The 18,224-nt window shown below is 35.5% G+C and overlaps 1 protein-coding gene across 3 annotated transcripts; it reads left to right on the top strand.

Annotated features, from left to right (window-relative positions):
* The first annotated feature begins 4,213 nt into the window (after positions 1-4,213).
* Positions 4,214-15,954, top strand: LOC117624615 (protein DGS1, mitochondrial). Of its 3 annotated transcripts, XM_034355969.1 has the most exons (14): positions 4,216-4,536; positions 6,104-6,218; positions 6,614-6,817; positions 6,960-7,097; positions 7,243-7,404; positions 7,636-7,830; positions 8,405-8,505; positions 9,565-9,654; positions 11,777-11,849; positions 11,929-11,957; positions 12,055-12,178; positions 12,556-12,666; positions 15,391-15,491; positions 15,665-15,954. In XM_034355969.1, the coding sequence occupies exons 1-14, from the start codon at positions 4,313-4,315 to the stop codon at positions 15,783-15,785; spliced, it is 1,788 nt and encodes a 595-aa protein (XP_034211860.1). In that variant the 5' UTR covers positions 4,216-4,312; the 3' UTR covers positions 15,786-15,954. The 3 variants fall into 3 exon arrangements, with proteins under 3 accessions (XP_034211863.1, XP_034211862.1, XP_034211860.1); XM_034355972.1 differs by lacking the exon at positions 15,665-15,954 and having other exon boundaries at positions 4,214-4,536; positions 14,139-15,491; XM_034355971.1 differs by lacking the exon at positions 15,665-15,954 and having other exon boundaries at positions 4,214-4,536; positions 14,121-15,491.
* Positions 15,955-18,224: the final 2,270 nt, after the last annotated feature.

Here is an 18,224-nt window from a genome sequence, read left to right as displayed (position 1 = left end):
GCTCAGATTCCAAAGTGGAATTTGGGCGGGGTCCTGTCAATTGAACAACCATTATGGATTATGGTTGAATTTTCCAGATTTCATAGAATTTTCTGTTAAAATGTCTTGTGCTAAGGACGAGTCATTTATTTAATTTAAAATTAGTAAACTGAATTAAATAAAAATTTAAAAAATTTAAAAACAAAAGCTCAAAAAGTCGGGGAGGTGAAAAGGAAAGGCATAAAGGAGAAAAAGGGATATAAAATTACAAAATTGCCCATATTCTTAACGGGTTCACACGACACAACCTTTTAAGCCCCTACTGGAATGACTGGTTTTTATGTGCGAATTCGTGTCTTTGTTAAGAGCATTTCCAGCAGTTAGCCCTTTGCCATGGCAAGGGGAGCCCTAGGGCAGCTACTATTCATGTGAATAGTGGCTGCCCTAGCCCCCCCAGCAAAGTGTGTTTCCAGCAGTTGCCCTTTGCCATGGCAAATACTATTCATTTTTTTATTTTGTTCACAACTTTGTTTACTTAAACAATTAATTTGGATAAGATTTTTGGGTTCCTACGTGTCAATACTATTTATATCGAATAAGATTTTCAGTTTCAAATTTCAAATAAATTTCAAATTTTAAATTTCAGATAAATTGCAAATTTCAGATACATTTCAAAATTTAAATTTCAGATAAATTTCAAATGTCAAATTTCAGATACATTTTGAATTTCAAATTTCAGATAAATTTCAAATTTCAAATTTCATTTCAATTTCAAATTTCAGATAAGATTTTCACCATCTAAGATTGCGCCATGTGTCATATCTATCTGCCTAAATTTTTCTATAAAACCAGAGGCTTAGCTCATACCTCCCACACCGGATCTTCTCTACTTTTTCATTTCTCAGATTTTAGATTTCATTCTCCATTCTCAATGGCAGACATGCAAGAGGTTTTGGAGAGGCAAGAGCAAGAAACTAGAGAAAGAATGCGTAGACGAGCTGTAAGCAAAAGGGCGCAGAGAGAACTAGATGAGCAACTTGGCATAGCAATTGCTTTGCTAGAGGAAGAAAATCAGAGCCGCCGTGGTTCATGAGAAGGCCGTGGCCCGAATGTGGACAGATATAGACATTCTCGGGATAAGAATCTTCTGGAAGATTATTTTATCTCACATTCTCTGTACTCTGATGTTCATTTTTGAGCGAGATATATAATCCAACCCCATTTGTTCAATAAAGTCATGCATGATATTTGCAATTATGATGAATACTTTGTTTAAAAGAAAAATTGTGCTAGAAATTTGGGACTTTTTCCTGAGCAAAAGTTCACAGCTATGATACGAATGTTGGCGTACGGGTCATCTGCTGATCAGGTGGATGAGGTTGCCCGGATGGGGAAGTCCACTATTTTGGAGAGTTTGGTGCAATTTTGTGATGCAGTGGAAACTCTGTACACTAGGGACTACCTGCGCAAACCTATGCCCAGGGACTTGCAATGACTTCTACAAAAAGCTGAGTCTCGTGGATTTCCTGGAATGATTGGTAGCATTGACTACATGCACTGGCAATGGAAAAATTGTCCAACTGCTTGGCAAGAGGATTACGGAAATAGGAAAGGGCAGAAAAGTATCATCCTGGAAGCAGTTGCTGGTTTTGATACATGGGTTTGGCACGCCTTCTTCGGAGTTGCCGGATGACAAAACGATTTGAACGTCCTAGGTCAATCCCCAGTGTTCAATGATGTTTTAAGAGGTGAAGCCCCAAATATCACATATGAAATTAACAATACCGTCTACCATAATTGGTATTATCTAGCTGATGACGTCTACCCGAGGTGGACAACATTTGTGGAAACAATTCCACATCCCCGATCCCATAAGCAAATTTTTTTTACTGCCTATCAAGAGGGGTACAGAAAAGATGTGGAGAGGTGCTTTGGTACCCTTCAAGCTCGGTGGGCTATTATCAGGGGCGCGGTGTGTCTATTTGACGAGGAGGTGCTTAAGAGTATAATGATGACTTGTATCATCCTCCACAACATGATTGTGGAAGATGAGTATGATTACGATGCTGATGAAGTGTATGAACCAGATCCCATGGACACGGCCCTAACACGAATTTATGAAAAACCCATGGGGCCAAATGGAGAACCAGTGCAGCATGAACCGTTGGTTAGAGACGGTAGTTTCATGCCCCGTATGATTGATCGCTACACGGAGATGCAATCGTTGTATATTCATGAACGCCGTCAAGTTGACTTGACGGAGCATTTATGGGCGGTGAAAGGTAATGAAGGTGAATGAAGTGAAGTGAAGATGTTTTTTTAATTTATTATGTTTATGTTGTATTTTAAGTTTTGTTTTGTTTTTTTTTTTATGCTTTAGTTGTGGGTTGTTTATTTTTTATGCTTTGGTTGTGGTTTGCTTTTTATGTATGAAATGTTTTGAATAAAAAGGAATTTTGTTGAATATTTTCTTTATTCACTAAAAGAAAATCAATACAACTAATAAAATAAAATACATGAATTACCACTAATCTTTTAAACAAAACAAAAAATACAATGAAATGAAAAGCAAGTAAACTAAGACATGAAAGGCAAGCAAACTATTTTAATGGTTTTCATCATTTAACCAATCCGTGTTGCTAGGTCCATCGTCACGAAAAAGTCTTTGTCTCATAACATCCCTTCGTTCTAGCTTCCAAAATTGTTTTGTTTCAGGGGACATATGGCTTGTATCTATGGCTATGGTTTCCCGATCTTTTTTTTCAATGTTTTGTTGGCGTACATACTCCCTTTCTTTGCATACATACTCCCTTTCTTTTGCATATTCTAGTTGAATTGCCATATCGTGCTCTTGTTGTTTCAAGTCTATTTCAATTCTCATGGCTTGGTGCTTTGAAATTTCCTCCAAAAATTTAGATGCATTCTTGCTAGAATTACTCCCTCTCTTCGCCTTCGCCGCCTTCCTCCCAATAGGCCTTGGCTCCTTTTCGATGGGTGAGTCTTGAATCATCGGAGAATCCATAGGTGAATCTGATGTCGGTGTCTCATGGAGTGGCGTCTCGTTCAACACTACCGTCGGACCCGTTAGAATAATTTGGAATCTCTTACAATTCTTCACCGCCTCCCAACAATGGGTATGGTTGAAACTTTTTTTGCCTTGTCTAGTAGCACCAAACCACATTTGTGCTTGCATAATCTATAAAAATAAATAAATGAAAATGCAAGAAACTTTAAAAAAATATTGGCAATGCAACATGTAAAAAAAAACTAATGCAAATGCAATAAATTTTAAAAAAATGCAACATGTATAAATATTGCAAGAAACATTCATATTAATATTGAAAATACAAAATATATAAATTGCAAGAAACATTGAAATAAAAATTAATATGACATAGAAATTAATAGAACGAAAATTACAAATAATTTACCTCACTGCTAAGGTTTTCTCCGCTTCTATGGTTGTCCATCGCTTTTGCCAAGGCATTTCTCCATTTTGCCAACTCTTTATTAAGAATTTTCCACCTACTAGATAATGTCATTTCTGTACGTGTCAAACCAATTGCCCTTTCATAAAATTCCTGATGAATTTTTTTCCACATATGACATAATTTAATCTCATTGCCCGTTACGGGACAATGACTAACTTGGACCCAAGCCTCACACAAGCTAACATCTTCCATCATGCTCCATGCCCCTCCAGTTTCACTAGAAGAACTCATAATATGATAGAGAAAAATATAACTTGAAAGTGAAAAAAAATATTGAGTAGAAAGTGAATAATAGTAGAAGGAGAAGAAAATGTATGAGGATTTGGTGTTAAAAGTAAAGAATATTGGTTTGTATTTATACAAAAAAAAAAATGCAGTAATTTTTGTGTATTTTTTTAAAAAATTTCCGATTTTTTTCTTTTTTTTATTGTAGAAAAATTGACTGCCGTTGAATTGAAAGGCTGACGCCAGCAATGACATGATAGCCCTCGGGCTCTCGCTCGGGCCAGCCAAATCTCGTGGCCCCCATCTCCTGCCCGAACTGCCTTTTGTTATTAAAAACGCCCTTTTCTCCCAAACCCCCCCAACCCGAGTCCAGTCTTAGTTGCTGGACTTGCTCTAGTGAATTTGTGTATAATATTGCCACAGCCAGGTCATGTCGAGTTGGGTGTTAACCCGGCTTCATTGAATCGCGGTCCGGCCCGGTTCCCCAATGCCCATGTATGATGTATGGGTCAAAGTTCAGCATTCGGTTTCATGCATTGTTCACTCCCTCTGTCTCTCTTTCTTCTACCGCTTGCAATATACAGTGAGAAGAGGGACAAAAAAAAGCTTTCAAGGCAATGGAGGTACCTGCAGCTCCAGCAACTAATGGGAACGAAAACAAGGGCCTAAAAACCCTAATTTCGCTCTACTCCAGCTGTCTCTGGAACCGAGTAGTGGGCTTCGTCCCCTTTAATGATTCCAATTTTCTCGGGAAAATTCCAATTTATTTTCGTGGCAGATCACGGAAACGCCGAGCATGTCTTCCCCTACCGCTGCCTTCTAATTCACTGCAATACTCTCCGTACGCTTACTCCTCTTTGTCATTACTTTTTGTTTTGTTGTCAATTTTTAAGCCGTCTGTGGCTGCCAACAAAACTGACGGAAGGGGGATATTTTTATTTTTTTCCTTTTGTTTAAGTTATGAATTTTCTGCTTCTGTTTGCTGCAGAGATAGTGTATGCATGTATATATACAATTGAGAATCGACAGCATGGTTAATACCTTCTTTATGTCCTGTCCCTTGCTTTTCATGATGTTTTATTGGTTGCGAAACGTGGATTCATTTAAGAACAATGAAAATTAGCTCAGTTTTGTGAAATGCACTTTTGATGTTACATATGAAGTTTACTTGTTATATTGGTTGGCGTTTTGATGCGCGTGGAAATTGTAGGTTTTTGAATGTTTGTATTATTATATTTATACACATAAAGACATAATCATTTTTCAATGTTTAACAATTTCTGTGGTAGCTCTTATGCTACATATTAACTGTGTGTGAATTGTGCTAGATGGGTGAAGAGGACACACTAGGACGATTTGAAGAATCTTTCGGGTTATGCATGGTTGATTTTATGTGCTAGAACTACCTCTTATGACTGCTTCACTTAACATGGTTGAAAAATTAAAACCCTAAGTAATTTCTCGGTGATTAGCCTAATTAAATTGCTGAGTCAGTCTGAGTTCAACTATTTAGGCCTATGGATTGTAAATTGCATAAAGAATTAAATTACACTAGGTCACTCAACCGCAGCTAATAGTAAACGGCACAACATTTCAACACCACAAATTTAGACATGTACTGCAGAACATAGCATTTAGGTGGTCCGGTCCATTGCTTATGTCAACCCGAAACCCTTTGGGTTGAATTCGCTAATCCTCTAAGGCAATAACATGGTTTTGGTTTACTTCAAACCTCACAACCTTTTTGGCCATTTTTGTTTTTTCTGAAGGATGAGAGTCTGAGGTTTATGGTAGAGTTTTTTGTTATTATTATTATTTTTTTGCCAATTCTAAGTTAGGTTTTTAACAAATATAGTTTTGCAACATGTCATATTACGAATTGTGGGGCCTTTAGTGTGCGTGGTCCTATGCATTTGCACCTAAACCACATATAATAGCCATCAAGTCACATTGGTGTCATCCAAGTTTACAGAGAACTCATTTACTGTTATTATTAATTTTTTTTTCCAAAATTGGATTGCTGTTGTATGTCCATGCCTGCTGGTGTTGGTTTGGTTACAGTTTGTAGTTCCTTTGGTGTAGGTAGATGATGGTTGTGGGTTTTGTTTTGTTTTTCATTTTGGGGGAAATCTTTTCCTCAGTGCCGCACAATGGCTTTTTGTTAATAAAGTCTTGTTTAGCATGAATAAAAATTATAAAAAAAGTTTGCAGCCGCCTCGCAGTTGGCCCTCATACTGAAACATGAAGCTTCAGTCAATGTCTGCCAACAATCATCGCCTTATTATATGATTCAAATTTCTTTTGATCATCCATATCATACTTAGTTGCCACACGAGAATTTCATTTTTTATGTACTATTAGATCTTGTTAGATGAAAACTGCAAAAAGTTTGGTTCTTTAATATGCAGGGTAACAACAGAGGCATCTAGAGTTTGTGATGTTCTACATGATATTTTGGAGCACATCTTCTCCAATCTGCATAATATCCAGAAGAACATGCAATTTTGGCAATCTAGGGCTGAGGTGAGAAATTTATTATATTTTAATGAACAACACAACTTTAGATTCTACTCTTGGTATATTACTTGTCCACTTAACTGTACAGTGCTTCTTATGAAATAAAATTTAATCTTTTCATCGAAAAAAAGAGCTAGAAACAATGTTGAATAAGTACTATCTGGAAAGCAAAAGGAAAAAGATAAAAAGTCAAACCAATTGGTTTGATCTTTTGGATGTGTTTCGACATAGATTATGATACCTGTCATTATTTTTTATATTTCATGGTGTATGGTATTTTTTTCATTTATCTATTATATTTGTTTATGTGTGTGTTTATGCTGGCTGTGTCTTTGAAGTATCCATACACACAGCCATAGATGTTATATACAAATGATACAAACAGACATTTCTGATTTCAGGGATCAAATGCTCAAAAAGTTAAATTTATGGTGCTTGAAAGAGGGCCACAAGCTTTTATTGAAGGAACAATTCAGCTGATACATGGATGCGTTGCTGAAGGTTCTTCTATAAAGAATATATGCCTCTCTGCATCTGCTCACATATCTGAAAGGATAGCTATATTAACTAACTTAAGATGTTCCCTTGCCACATTTTTGGCCGAGGTTTGCTTTACCTTGTTCATGTATCGTTTAATTTGAATATGGTCTCTAAACCCTGTCAGGAAAACTGCAGATTTTTACTTATTGTTTTCTTTTAAACATGTATATGTCGGAATATGATTTATGTCAATGGCCGTTTGTATAGGTTTACATGGAAATTGACAGGTTCGGCGAGGAGTTACTGAGAGATCCAGAGAATTCATTGCCCTCCTTATTAATTAGGATTAATGGCTTATTCTTCAAACTAGAGGCATCTGTTGGCCATCTGCATGCAATGCGGCAGGTAGCTTTTCGAACATCCCAGCTAAAGATTTTGTTGCAGTGGTAGTCTGACTTCTAAAATTATTTTACCATCTGGAATTCCAAAAGAAAGAAAAACAAGAAGGATGAAAAGACTATTGTAATATGTGAATTCAATTACCGTGCAGTGTGATTCGTCTGTCGAGGGCAGCTACTCAGTCCCGCTACTATTTGAGAAACTGCCGGAGATAAATCAAGAAGGATCCCAGTGGACAGACTGTGAAATTAGGGATGCTATTAATCTGGTTTACCAAAATCTGGAGAAGCTGGATTCGTACTTGTCTTATATTGTAAGATCTTCTTCCATAATTTTGTTTTATCCAATTAAGTAACATTAGATTTTATTGGATAATAAATTAAAACTTGTACCTTTAACATCCTGAAGAAGTGTACAAGAGAAGGTAGGTGACATGACTATCCAGCTTACTGCAGCAAACAAACCTTTTCCATTTTGTTTCAATTTTTTCTTTTCCTTCTGGTTCTTTATACTCTTTTTTATTTTTTTTTATTTTTTGAGTTAGGTTGCAAAACATCGGAAACCAAGGAAAGTGACTCAATATTGGATCCGTTATACTTGTGGCGTGGTTGGCCTCTCAGTTTGTTCTATGTGGCTTATAGGACATAGTCGTCTGATGGGAAGCCCTGACATTGATAATTGGCTTCGTGAAGCGAGGGATTCAACCATCGGCTTCTTTAGCGATCATGTAGAGCAACCGGTATATTTATCCGACTTGTATCTTGCTTTTTGTTGCTATTGCTCAAAAAAATGTGTTATTTTCTTTGATTGGAAACGAAGGAAGCTATGGTACCATGCAACTTGCTTTGCTTTAGAAATTAACCTTGTTAAAAATCTCTTAGATGTTTAAATTTGCTTTGGGCATCTGTTTCTCCTTATTTTAGAAACACTACTGTTTCTGACGTTATTCTAGAGTGGAAAGCTGTAGTGTCATGAATATTTTTAGTTTGATAAACTACATGTTGCCTGAATTAAATGTTCTCTAATCTATTCATGGTGGATTGCTTGTCCGCTTTACTGTACGGTGTCTCTTTTGAAATAAAATTTCATCTTTTTGTTTTAAAAAAATAGCTGACATCTCACGATTAAAAGCTGACATTCAATTTTCACCGCAAACCTTGTGCATATTTATAGAACAGCTGAAAATGTTAATGACCGAGTTATATTGTCATGATTAAAAGCTGACATTCAATTGTCACCGCAAACCTTGTGCATATTTATAGAACAGCTGAATATGTTAATGACCGAGTTATATTTTGACTCAATTTCCCCAGCTTCTGTCTATTAGAGATGAACTTTTTGAGACATTTAGGAAAAGGCACAGAGGAATGATGGATCTTGAAGAAGTGCAACTAACTTCTAACTCTCTACACAGGTTAATGTTCTTATCTCCCACTTCAGTTCAAACTTATATTTACGTGAACCTTGGATGGTAAATGTTATTCATGCAATTCATCTTTCTAAAATCACAAAAGTCAGCATGAAGCTTGTGACTTATCAAGTTTTATATCAGTGGTTGGCAGTTTTCTCATTTTTTAGTGGAAGAAGTGGACGTTCAATTCATAACCTGAAATCTTTAGCCCAGAAAAAAATGTAATCACTGTTGGAGTTGTGTATATTAAATAATGTGATTTGAAAGTAATAGGATTCTTTCTCAATGTTCGCATGTTCAATATCCCAAATTTCTTTTTTTCCCTTGGAGTTGGATCACTTTTCTTTTTCTGTTTTATGATATGAAACATTAATCTTTATTGACAATAAAACACTACAACAGAAGTGAACAAGGAATCCACTTCTAAAAGAAAACTAAGCATACCGACACTTCAATCCTAGGGGAAAACCCCAAAACAAAAACAGAATTCCAAAGAACTACAACACATATGCTAAACTATGCTTTCCAATCTGAAAAAATGACAGAAAAAGATAACTCCCTAATTCTGAAGCTACAGATGCCCAAAAAGACGCCAAAAAACACTTCGCATCCCATAAGCACATCTCCCTAGAACTATACGTCTTTTTCTTTCCACCAAAAAAACTTCAAGCACAATAGTGCATTACATGATCCCGGAATGGACCAGCTTAAACCTGTCTTTTCACACAAGAAGCCACTGGAATGCACCAGCAAGGAAGTGTTTTCTTTTCCGAAGATGATGTACTGGATTTGCTGTTTTCTTTTTTATTTTATTTTTATTTCAATTGTTTTCATAAAAGGTAGAAGGGAATAATACATCCTACAATATACAAACAAAACTTTTGCCTTTGGAAATCACTAGTTTTGTGTTTCATTGATTTATCATTTATCATATAGAAAATTCAAAATTGGTTTGTTTATCCTCTGACAGAAAAATGGATTTTGGTTTTCCATTGATGTTTGGCTCAAAGGTGTCATTTCCTTATATTTTAAATCTTACATTTCTATCTGCTTGATTTGCAGAATGTTGTTGGCTTTCAGTGAGCAGACAAAAGGTCAAAAGTTCCCAGAGAATGCACCAGATCAGGAAATGCTCGAAATAGTTATGGCCAGGTGGGTATTTCTATTCTGTTTGCATGTAGTTGCTTCTAGCAATATTTGGCGTCTGAGCCTCTCATTTGTTTTTTCTGCTATAAAATTTGGAATAATTTGATTACTTATGATTGAACCGTTGGATGCTATGGCCACCTTTATTGTTTGTTTGTTGAAGTTCATATGAATAGATCAATTATGTGGATTGGATGCTGTATTCAACTAAAAAGTCCACTTTAATTATACATAGTAATTTAATCTAATCTACGAATTTGGTTGTCTTATTTTCAATCGTATTTGAGTTTGCAAAATTCCGGCTAAGCCTAAACCACTACTCTGCTTGGTGTGGAAAAGGATAGTGTAGAAACTCATTTATTAATTTGATTACAATCCATATGTTTCACCATTTGTATAATGTATAGTAGACCTTTTCAGTCGCTGGTAAGTTTTTTCTTTGGACATCTTATCCTCATTTAATTGCAAAACATTCAAGTTTCCTCAACAACAACAACAACAACAACAAAAAAAAAGGGAAAAAGGAAAAAAAGAAAAAAGAAAAAATGCATTCATGAAATTGAACCTTTGATTCTTGTGGGTGTATGCTTCTTGCAATGGATTTTCGATTTTTCTTGCCCAAACACAACTTCGAAGTGCTACGGGTGGGAGCTGAATGTGCTTAGTGGCTTGGAGGGGAGAAATGTGCAGGGGGAGTGAAGAAAGAGAAAGAAGAGACAGAAGTAGAGGGCCATAGTCTAATGACATCTAAAAAAGTGAGCATGTGCGCCACATGGACCATTTTTACCGTTAATTGAGCATATTTGACAGCAGGAACCATTAAACACATGAAATGAAGTTTAGAGGGCAAAGTGGGTCAAATTGATATGAAGGGACCAAAGTGGGATGCAGGCGAAGGTCCACAGGGGCATTGCTAAGGATTTTCCCTTTATAGAATATGTCAACGGAAATGTTGGTAAAATTTACAAAAACAACAGAATTGATATAATAACAAAGAACTTCGTATGAGAATAGGAACTGCTAACCTAGGTAATAATGAAGAATTTGGAGCTACAAGGAGATTGCGACAAGGGAAGATACATTTCTATGCATATCGGTAGTTGATGTTTTATGTCGGTTGGTTGAAAGAGCAAAGGAGGGCTGGCAATAGGAATGGTAAGAGTATAAATTTCTCCTTCGCAAATTTGCAGATAACACAATCTCTTTTCTCTGGTGTCGAGGGTGATGGAAGTGTTTATTGCTATATCTGATTTGAAGATTAATGGAGCCCAGTGCTCAATTGCAGGGATACACATTGAAGAAGGGGAGGTTGAAGAGCTGGCATTGGCATTGGGATGTGAGGTGGGAAGGTGGCTTGTAAAGCATTTGGGGTTGCCCCTTGGAGGGAATTCAAGAGAAGTAAATTTTTGGAGCCCTGTAGTGCAAAAAGTGGAGAGAAGACTAGAGATTGGAGGGTTTCAATGGGGGAGGTTGACATTAATCCAATCAGTGTTGATCAGTTTTGCAATCTATTATCTATCCGTTGTTAAGATTCCTTGTAGTCTGGCAAAGAGATTGAGATTGGACGGTTTTATGAGCAATTTTTAGTTGGAAGGGGTGGCGGAAGGAAATAAGAATCACTTGGTAAGATTGGATCTGGTGACACAATTTAAGGAAAAAGAATAATTAGTGGTGGGAATTTTGGTAAAGAGAATGAAGCTTTGCTTGAGAAGTGGTTGTGAGATGCCAGACAGAGACAAATTTCCTTTGGTAAACTATAATTAGGAATAAGTATGGAATGCATGAAATTGGATGTGATCCCAAGATTGTGGCTAGAGGCTCAAGTGGATGCCCATGGACATCATCTCTAAAAGGCTGATTGCTGTTTTTGTTGTCAGTTTAATTATGTCACTAAAAAACATTAAATTTTCATGTCAACATGTGATTTTTATTTAAAATAGAATTGATCAAAGTTTCTGTTAAGGAAGTACTGTTGTTTACTCAACTTATTTTTTGAAGAAAAGAAAACTGTTAAACACACATGACAAGTACTGAAGTCTTGTTCCAATTTCCTATGTTTATATTTCATTAGCAAATTCCATATCTTCAGAAGAAAATAATTGAGTTTGTTCAGTTTCTGAATGTATAGGTATGAAAAGGAACTTACACATCCTATTACAAACCTTCTTAATGGAGAGCTGGCTCGTGCTATGCTGATTCAGGTAGTTTCTCTATTACCTATAAGTAAAGTTACCACTGTTTATATTATTTCTCATGTTACAAATGCCTGATGCCACACAGGTTCAGAAGCTAAAGCTGGATATTGAAACGTGAGTTTCTGATCATGCTGTCTCTGGTCATAAGCGAGTTTTTCAGATACTCTATCGTATTTCATATTTCAGATACTAAAGATGATCTTATGAACAGGGCGATGCTTGAACTCAACCAGATTTTGAGGGCAAATGAGATCAATTTTGCTATTCTAGCTGCGTTACCGGCATTCTTCCTCTCCCTCGTTCTGATAATGGTAGTGCGTGCATGGTTCAAACAGGTAGGAGAGCTCTCTAAAGCCTTTTATAAAAAAATAAAAAAAAAACTGTTGAAGGCAGCATCAGAACATAGCCTTACTGAAAAGCTTTCTAAAACACCTATAATTCACTTTTCTTCACAAAACTTCATTTTTGTCTCTGACATTCTTAATTCAGATGTTAAATTGTAATTTAGAAGTTTTAACTATTTAATTACAGGTGCATTCTTCATAGGGTGTGCCAGATGGACTTTATGAAATAATATGAAAGCTAAAATCATCTGAAAATATTTAATTTTGTAATCCTGCATAATGCATTTCAAATTATAATTATAACAAATGTATTCTTCTCCTCCCATTTGTATTAGTTGCTTAATCTCATTTCTACTTATGTAAATCAGGATACTAGAGCAGAAGGAAGGGGAAGAATTGCTCGGCTTCAGAGGAGGTTACTTGTTGTGGAGGTTGAGAAAAAGATTATGCAGTATCGTACTTTTGTTGATCAAGGGATGGTGAGAGTTCAATTCTAAGCATCTCTTTTCTATTTTTCCTTGATGAAGAAAATTTTAATAGAAGAGCACCAAATATAGAACTATAACCAAATATAGAACTTTACACAAATTAAATATAGAAAGGGGCAACATTTTCGTAGCATACAGTTCTCAAATGGAATTCATTTGTAACAGAGGAATTAGTTTCAACTGTTGTTTTTACTCATGCAATTCGGGATTATATGCATTGAGAAGAATTGCAAGGGTACAGTATTTGCTGTCTTAAATTTTTTTGTTTGAACTTATGCATGATATTGCATATTGAAGAAAATAAATAAGTAGTTTCCAAAAGATTCATGAACTCATAGAGAGTCATAACTGTAGATCTAACTGTCAACAAATCAAATAAGGAATAACAAAGTTACAAATGTATATATAGAGCTAAAATTAGGATAACAACAACCATTGCAACTTGATTCCTTTTCATTTTCATTTTTTTCTTTAGTTCAACATAAATGGAGACATGTTGAATTTTCCTTCTGCTTCAACCAGTTAGCCATTTGGCAAGATTATGTTGCTTAAAAAAAGGTGGCGACTCTCCTTATTTATTTGGAAACTGATGTATTTACCTTATCAGCGTTTATAAGCTCTTTTCTTCTTCTGTTTTTCTCTTTCTTTTTGTTTCCTGCAAAAAAACAATATATTTATATATATATATATATATTTGTTTGTTCTTGGATTGATGGTAAAATAATGTAATAATTTTAAATGAAAATCAATCTGGTACCTCATACACATACTTATTTTCTGGAAAAGTTTCACATTGACGTGTGACACACTTAGCTACAGCCTGAGTCACCTTTGTTATATTTTTGAGTGGTATAAGTGACACACACTTGGTGATGCAATAAACTAGTGTCATGTTTTGGACCACTCAGAAATGCATGTCAGGGTGGTTCACGGCATGATGGTGCAGTGGGAACTATCTTGTCACAGCTAACTGTGGAGGACTCTTATTCCTAATAGCTGCCTCCCTCAACCTTGGTCAATACTTACTGCTGGATTTCATGTTTACTTGTACCTCTTTTGACTGCATATGATGCCTTTTAAAATATATATATATATATATATATATATATTTTTGTCTGATATGATGCTTCTTTTGGATGCTTAAATAGAATTGACTTGATTTACTTTGAAAGTCTGCCTAAAAAAACGTATCAAGTTGTTGTGTATTTTTTTATCAAGAAACCCATACATGATTATGATTTCATTAAATTCATTTATATGTATGGTTAATTTTCCAGCAAACATACACATCTATTGATTAATATCTATGTAAATCAGCAAATATAATTATACTGGCATGTCATGCCTGCATTTTTAGAAGTTGACGCATCTTCAGTTCCTGTCTACATCATCATACGACATGATTGTCCAGAAGTCAGTAGGTGTTTCTTGACTATATTTGGCAGTGTCCATGTCTAATGCAGGAGGTGGGGATGGTGGTGAGGTGGATGAATGTCCTCAGCAGGAGGTGGTGTTGATGCTGATGGCACGACCTTACTACCATGACGTGACAATGTTATGAGTTTCAATAGATGTGGAGGCAACTTTGTGGTGATGCAGATGTGGAACTAGGTGGTGTGGTTACATAATGCAACCTCACTCTTGGGAAACATGTATTCTGGATGGAGTGTGACACCATAGCTCCTTACCTGTTGTCTTTTTGGAAATCTTATCCCTACCAAGTTGTTTAGGATGGCGTCCCACTCTCCATGGCCTGTGATTGATGTAGGACATGGGTGAATCAAACTAATTCTAGGAAAGAAATTCTAAACAATCTAACCTTAGAGTGAGAAGGAAATCAAACTAATTCTAGGAAAGAAATCCAAAACCAAATAGAAAAGGTAATCTAATCTAAGTCTAATAAAATAAGTAAACCAAATCCTAGTCAAACAAGAAATCTATAGAAAACTTAGAAAACAAATTAAAAACGCAGAAATCATCCATTGCTCCAAAATTGCAGGATTGGAAGACCCAATTAAATAATTTCCTCTTCCATTCAACCTCCACCAGCTTATTTTCTTTTACATATTATTTTCTATATTTTCTATTTCAAGTGAAAATATTTTTGTTTTGATCATTTTTGTTTAATCTTAGTGGGTGCTATGATTCTTGTTTCGTGATTAATTCTGATCCTAAGCTTGACTTTTGTTTTTATTTTTCCTTGTTAGACATTTTTTGCCTGTGGTTTGTTTCTAAATCAGGGTCGTTTTTTGATCTGTATTTTTCATTGGTAATAATTATTTATTTTTTGCAAATAACTTGAATTTTAACTTTATCTTTTTCCTAATATTATTAATTGTGGTGAGGTGGAGCGGATTGAGCTTTAAAATTTTAGACACATTTTGGGGTTAGAGTATGAAATGTTCCAACAGGAAGGGTAGGCCCCAAGATTGGTTGGGTGTTGGAGAAGGATAAATGAGCTGTTGCTATATTTGGCCACATGATTATTTATTCGTTCACATGTCTCGTATATATTCTTTCTGATATCAACTTATTCCAGAATCATTATTGTTCCCCAATGATCCTTAACTTTGTATTATTTTATGCTCTTTACTTTTCTTGAGATTCTCGAGAAACAAAACTGTGTTAAATTTTTTTATTTGTTGGAGAAAAAGAGGAAAATAAAGAATGTGTCATCGACCCCAACTTAGTCTTGATACGTTTTTCACTTTACAGGAGAAAGATGCGCAGTGTGTGTATGGATTGCTGTTGTATAGTCTGGATCGCCTATACCATGCTGTTGAGAGACATGCAAAAGCAACCGGTGAATGGCAGTGGTTAGTTTCAGATCGCCATATTTACTTACTATTACTGTATTTTAATGCTGTAATTTCTTGTGCTTTTTGATGAAAATCTTTGTTGCTTATTAATAGCTTGCTTGAGGGGTTGGGGGATTATTTTAAAGTAATTTTATTTGGTAAAATAGCTTACTTGTTATATCATGAAACAGGTTGAGTCAAGATATAATTGATTTGGGGAAGCCCAGCCTCCAAACTGAACATAAACTCAGAGTGACTGCACGCTTGGAACGAGTGTATGACTGTCTGCTTCCTTCATTGAAACGCCAGTAGGAACCTTTTCCCCTCCTTTTCCTCTGTGTAAATTGCACATTAGAAAATTTTGTGAACAAAATGATTATTGTTCTTTTTCTCCTTTTTCTTTCTTCAATGACTAAAGTAGCAACATACATTAATTTTCAATGACCAGAAGATACATGAGTAACAATATTTGTTTTGCTCTCTTTTTTGTGGCTTTGAATTTTTTTTTTTTTTTGGGACAAAGCTTTGAATTTGGCATGGCAACCTTGTTTTTCATTTGTGGTTAATGCCAATTGACATGGTAAATCAGTTTTATTTTGCGTCACATTAAAGCACAGTTGACCATCAATTCATTAGTGGGTGATTGACAACAACAGTGTAGTAGAGGGTTTACTTACTTTGGCACCAGAACGTAGAGAATATAACTAGTGATAACTGCCATTTTGCCCCGCTGAACTACTATGATGGTGTGTCAATTTTACCTCGCATATTCTGTTAGAGCAGTCCACCGCAGGAGCCCAGCCCGGGCAAGGCCCAAGGCAAGATGACGTCAGCAAAGAAAATAATTTTAAAAAAATAAAAAAAATTCTGAAAAATTACCAAAAGATACAGTTTTTTTTAATAATAATTGCACTTGTTGTCATGGCAATGGATGGAAAAGGAACAAAAATATTGCTAGGGTAGATATTATTAATGTGAACAGTAACCGTTCTTACTTTCCATTTCTCTTTACCATAGCAAATGGGTGGAAGTGCTCTTAGGATCCAACAGTTTATTGTTGACACTCAACTTTTTACCCAATTGATGAGTTTGTAGAGGGAGGGGAAGGGATGGTAGCCATGTAGGGGTGCAAAACGTGCTATCCTCAGCTAATTATGTTATGTCAAGTGAAAAAATTATTACGCATGACATAGCGTGATTGGTTGAGAATAACAAAAAAATGTTGTTCCCGTTCATAGAAGTGTTTCTCGTCGGGGTGAGGTACCATCCGCACCTGGGTTGAGTCCACTAGAGTGTGTATGTGGCATTGGTGTGGGGTCGGGTGGGTGTTTGTGTTTTGATCTTTTTCTTATTCTAGTTTATTCACCGGTAAAATGAGTTGAGTACAAATAAAAACAGAAGGAGTAAATTTGATTTTACTACTCGGAACTTCACAAAGTTTCAACCTTTACTACCGAATTTTTTTTTTTTGGTGTCAACTTCATACTCGAACTTTGGTTTCCTATCACTTTTATGCATCCGTGAGTTTTCCCATCAAGAAGTTTGTTAACTTATAATATTGTTGTAGATGAGAGTCATGAGACCACAAAAAATAATAAAACATATCATTAAAAAACTATGAACCTTTAAACAAAAATTTAAAGTAGTAGGAAAAATCTCTCCATCTTCCTCTCTCTTGTCCTTACTCTCTCTTTGAATTACATTTTATTTATTTACAAAGGCTCAGGTTGAGCTTGGGTGTTCGGCGGGGAGAACTATAGTGAGGCTCAATTGGACTCAAAGACGAAGAGAGCGAAGAGAAGGAAAGTGGGAGAGAGGTTTTTATTTTTTTTTAATTTTTTTTTAAAAAAAATAAATACAACTTTTAAACTTTAATTATAAACTAATTTTTATCGTTACATGTGGCATAATATGAGTGAGTCCACACTGCTCATTCATTCCATGTCACAATTTAACAGACCTCTTGACGATAAGACTAATAGTGGATATGAACGTGGTAGGAAACCAAAGTTTTGGTACAAAGTTGATATTAAAAATTATTTATATTCACATTCGATTAAAGAGTATTGGAAAAAAAAGAGAAGTATCATATTGTATTGTAACTCCAACTAAATGGGTTCCCTAACACATTCTACTTAGCTTTTCGCAACCATGATATATTGTTCAACGTTACTCATGGTTTGTGAAAGGTTTTATCCAACATGATGTCACTGATCTAGACCAAGGTTGTACTCTTTTTTCCTTCGCTAAGGTTTTGCCCCACTGGGTTTTCCTAACAAAGGTTTTAATGAGACAACTAAGTCATTGTATGGTAGACATCCAAGGAGAAATGTTGTAAATACATGAGTTGGTGGATGACCACCATACCTCTTAGTTTTTGGATTCTATGTAACATATGCACTAAGTATTTGTAATTAGTGCTTATAACCTATATGTATATTGTAAATGATGGGTGGCTCTACCAAATATGAAAGAAGAATATACATGGTGAAACTTTATCTTTAGCACATTACTTCTTTCTACATTTTCTACCTTAGTTTTATAACACGTTATCAGCACAACAATGCCCTTGGTATGTTTTCTTTCCCTGATTTCTTCATTTTCTTATATGAGCTAGAGTCAATGTTAGAGTTTCTTTGCACTCACCATCATACTTCACCATGCTCGTTTTAAAAAATCAATATTATACATACCACATTGTTTACTATATCTCTAATGCAGGTGGAGCCCACCAATATGATGGCCCAACTC

Source organism: Prunus dulcis, chromosome 4, assembly GCF_902201215.1.
Source record: "Prunus dulcis chromosome 4, ALMONDv2, whole genome shotgun sequence".
Taxonomy (NCBI): Eukaryota; Viridiplantae; Streptophyta; class Magnoliopsida; order Rosales; family Rosaceae; genus Prunus; species Prunus dulcis.
This window is presented reverse-complemented; position numbering and strand designations above follow the sequence as displayed.

Bases quoted from the DNA above. Each gene is read 5' to 3' on its own strand.
- LOC117624615 (XM_034355969.1), top strand. From the start codon at position 4,313: ATGGAGGTACCTGCAGCTCCAGCAACTAATGGGAACGAAAACAAGGGC. The intron at 7,831-8,404 runs GTATATTTATCC...CAATTTCCCCAG, and splicing joins GCGATCATGTAGAGCAACCG to CTTCTGTCTATTAGAGATGA. The intron at 12,667-15,390 runs GTGAGAGTTCAA...TTCACTTTACAG, and splicing joins CTTTTGTTGATCAAGGGATG to GAGAAAGATGCGCAGTGTGT.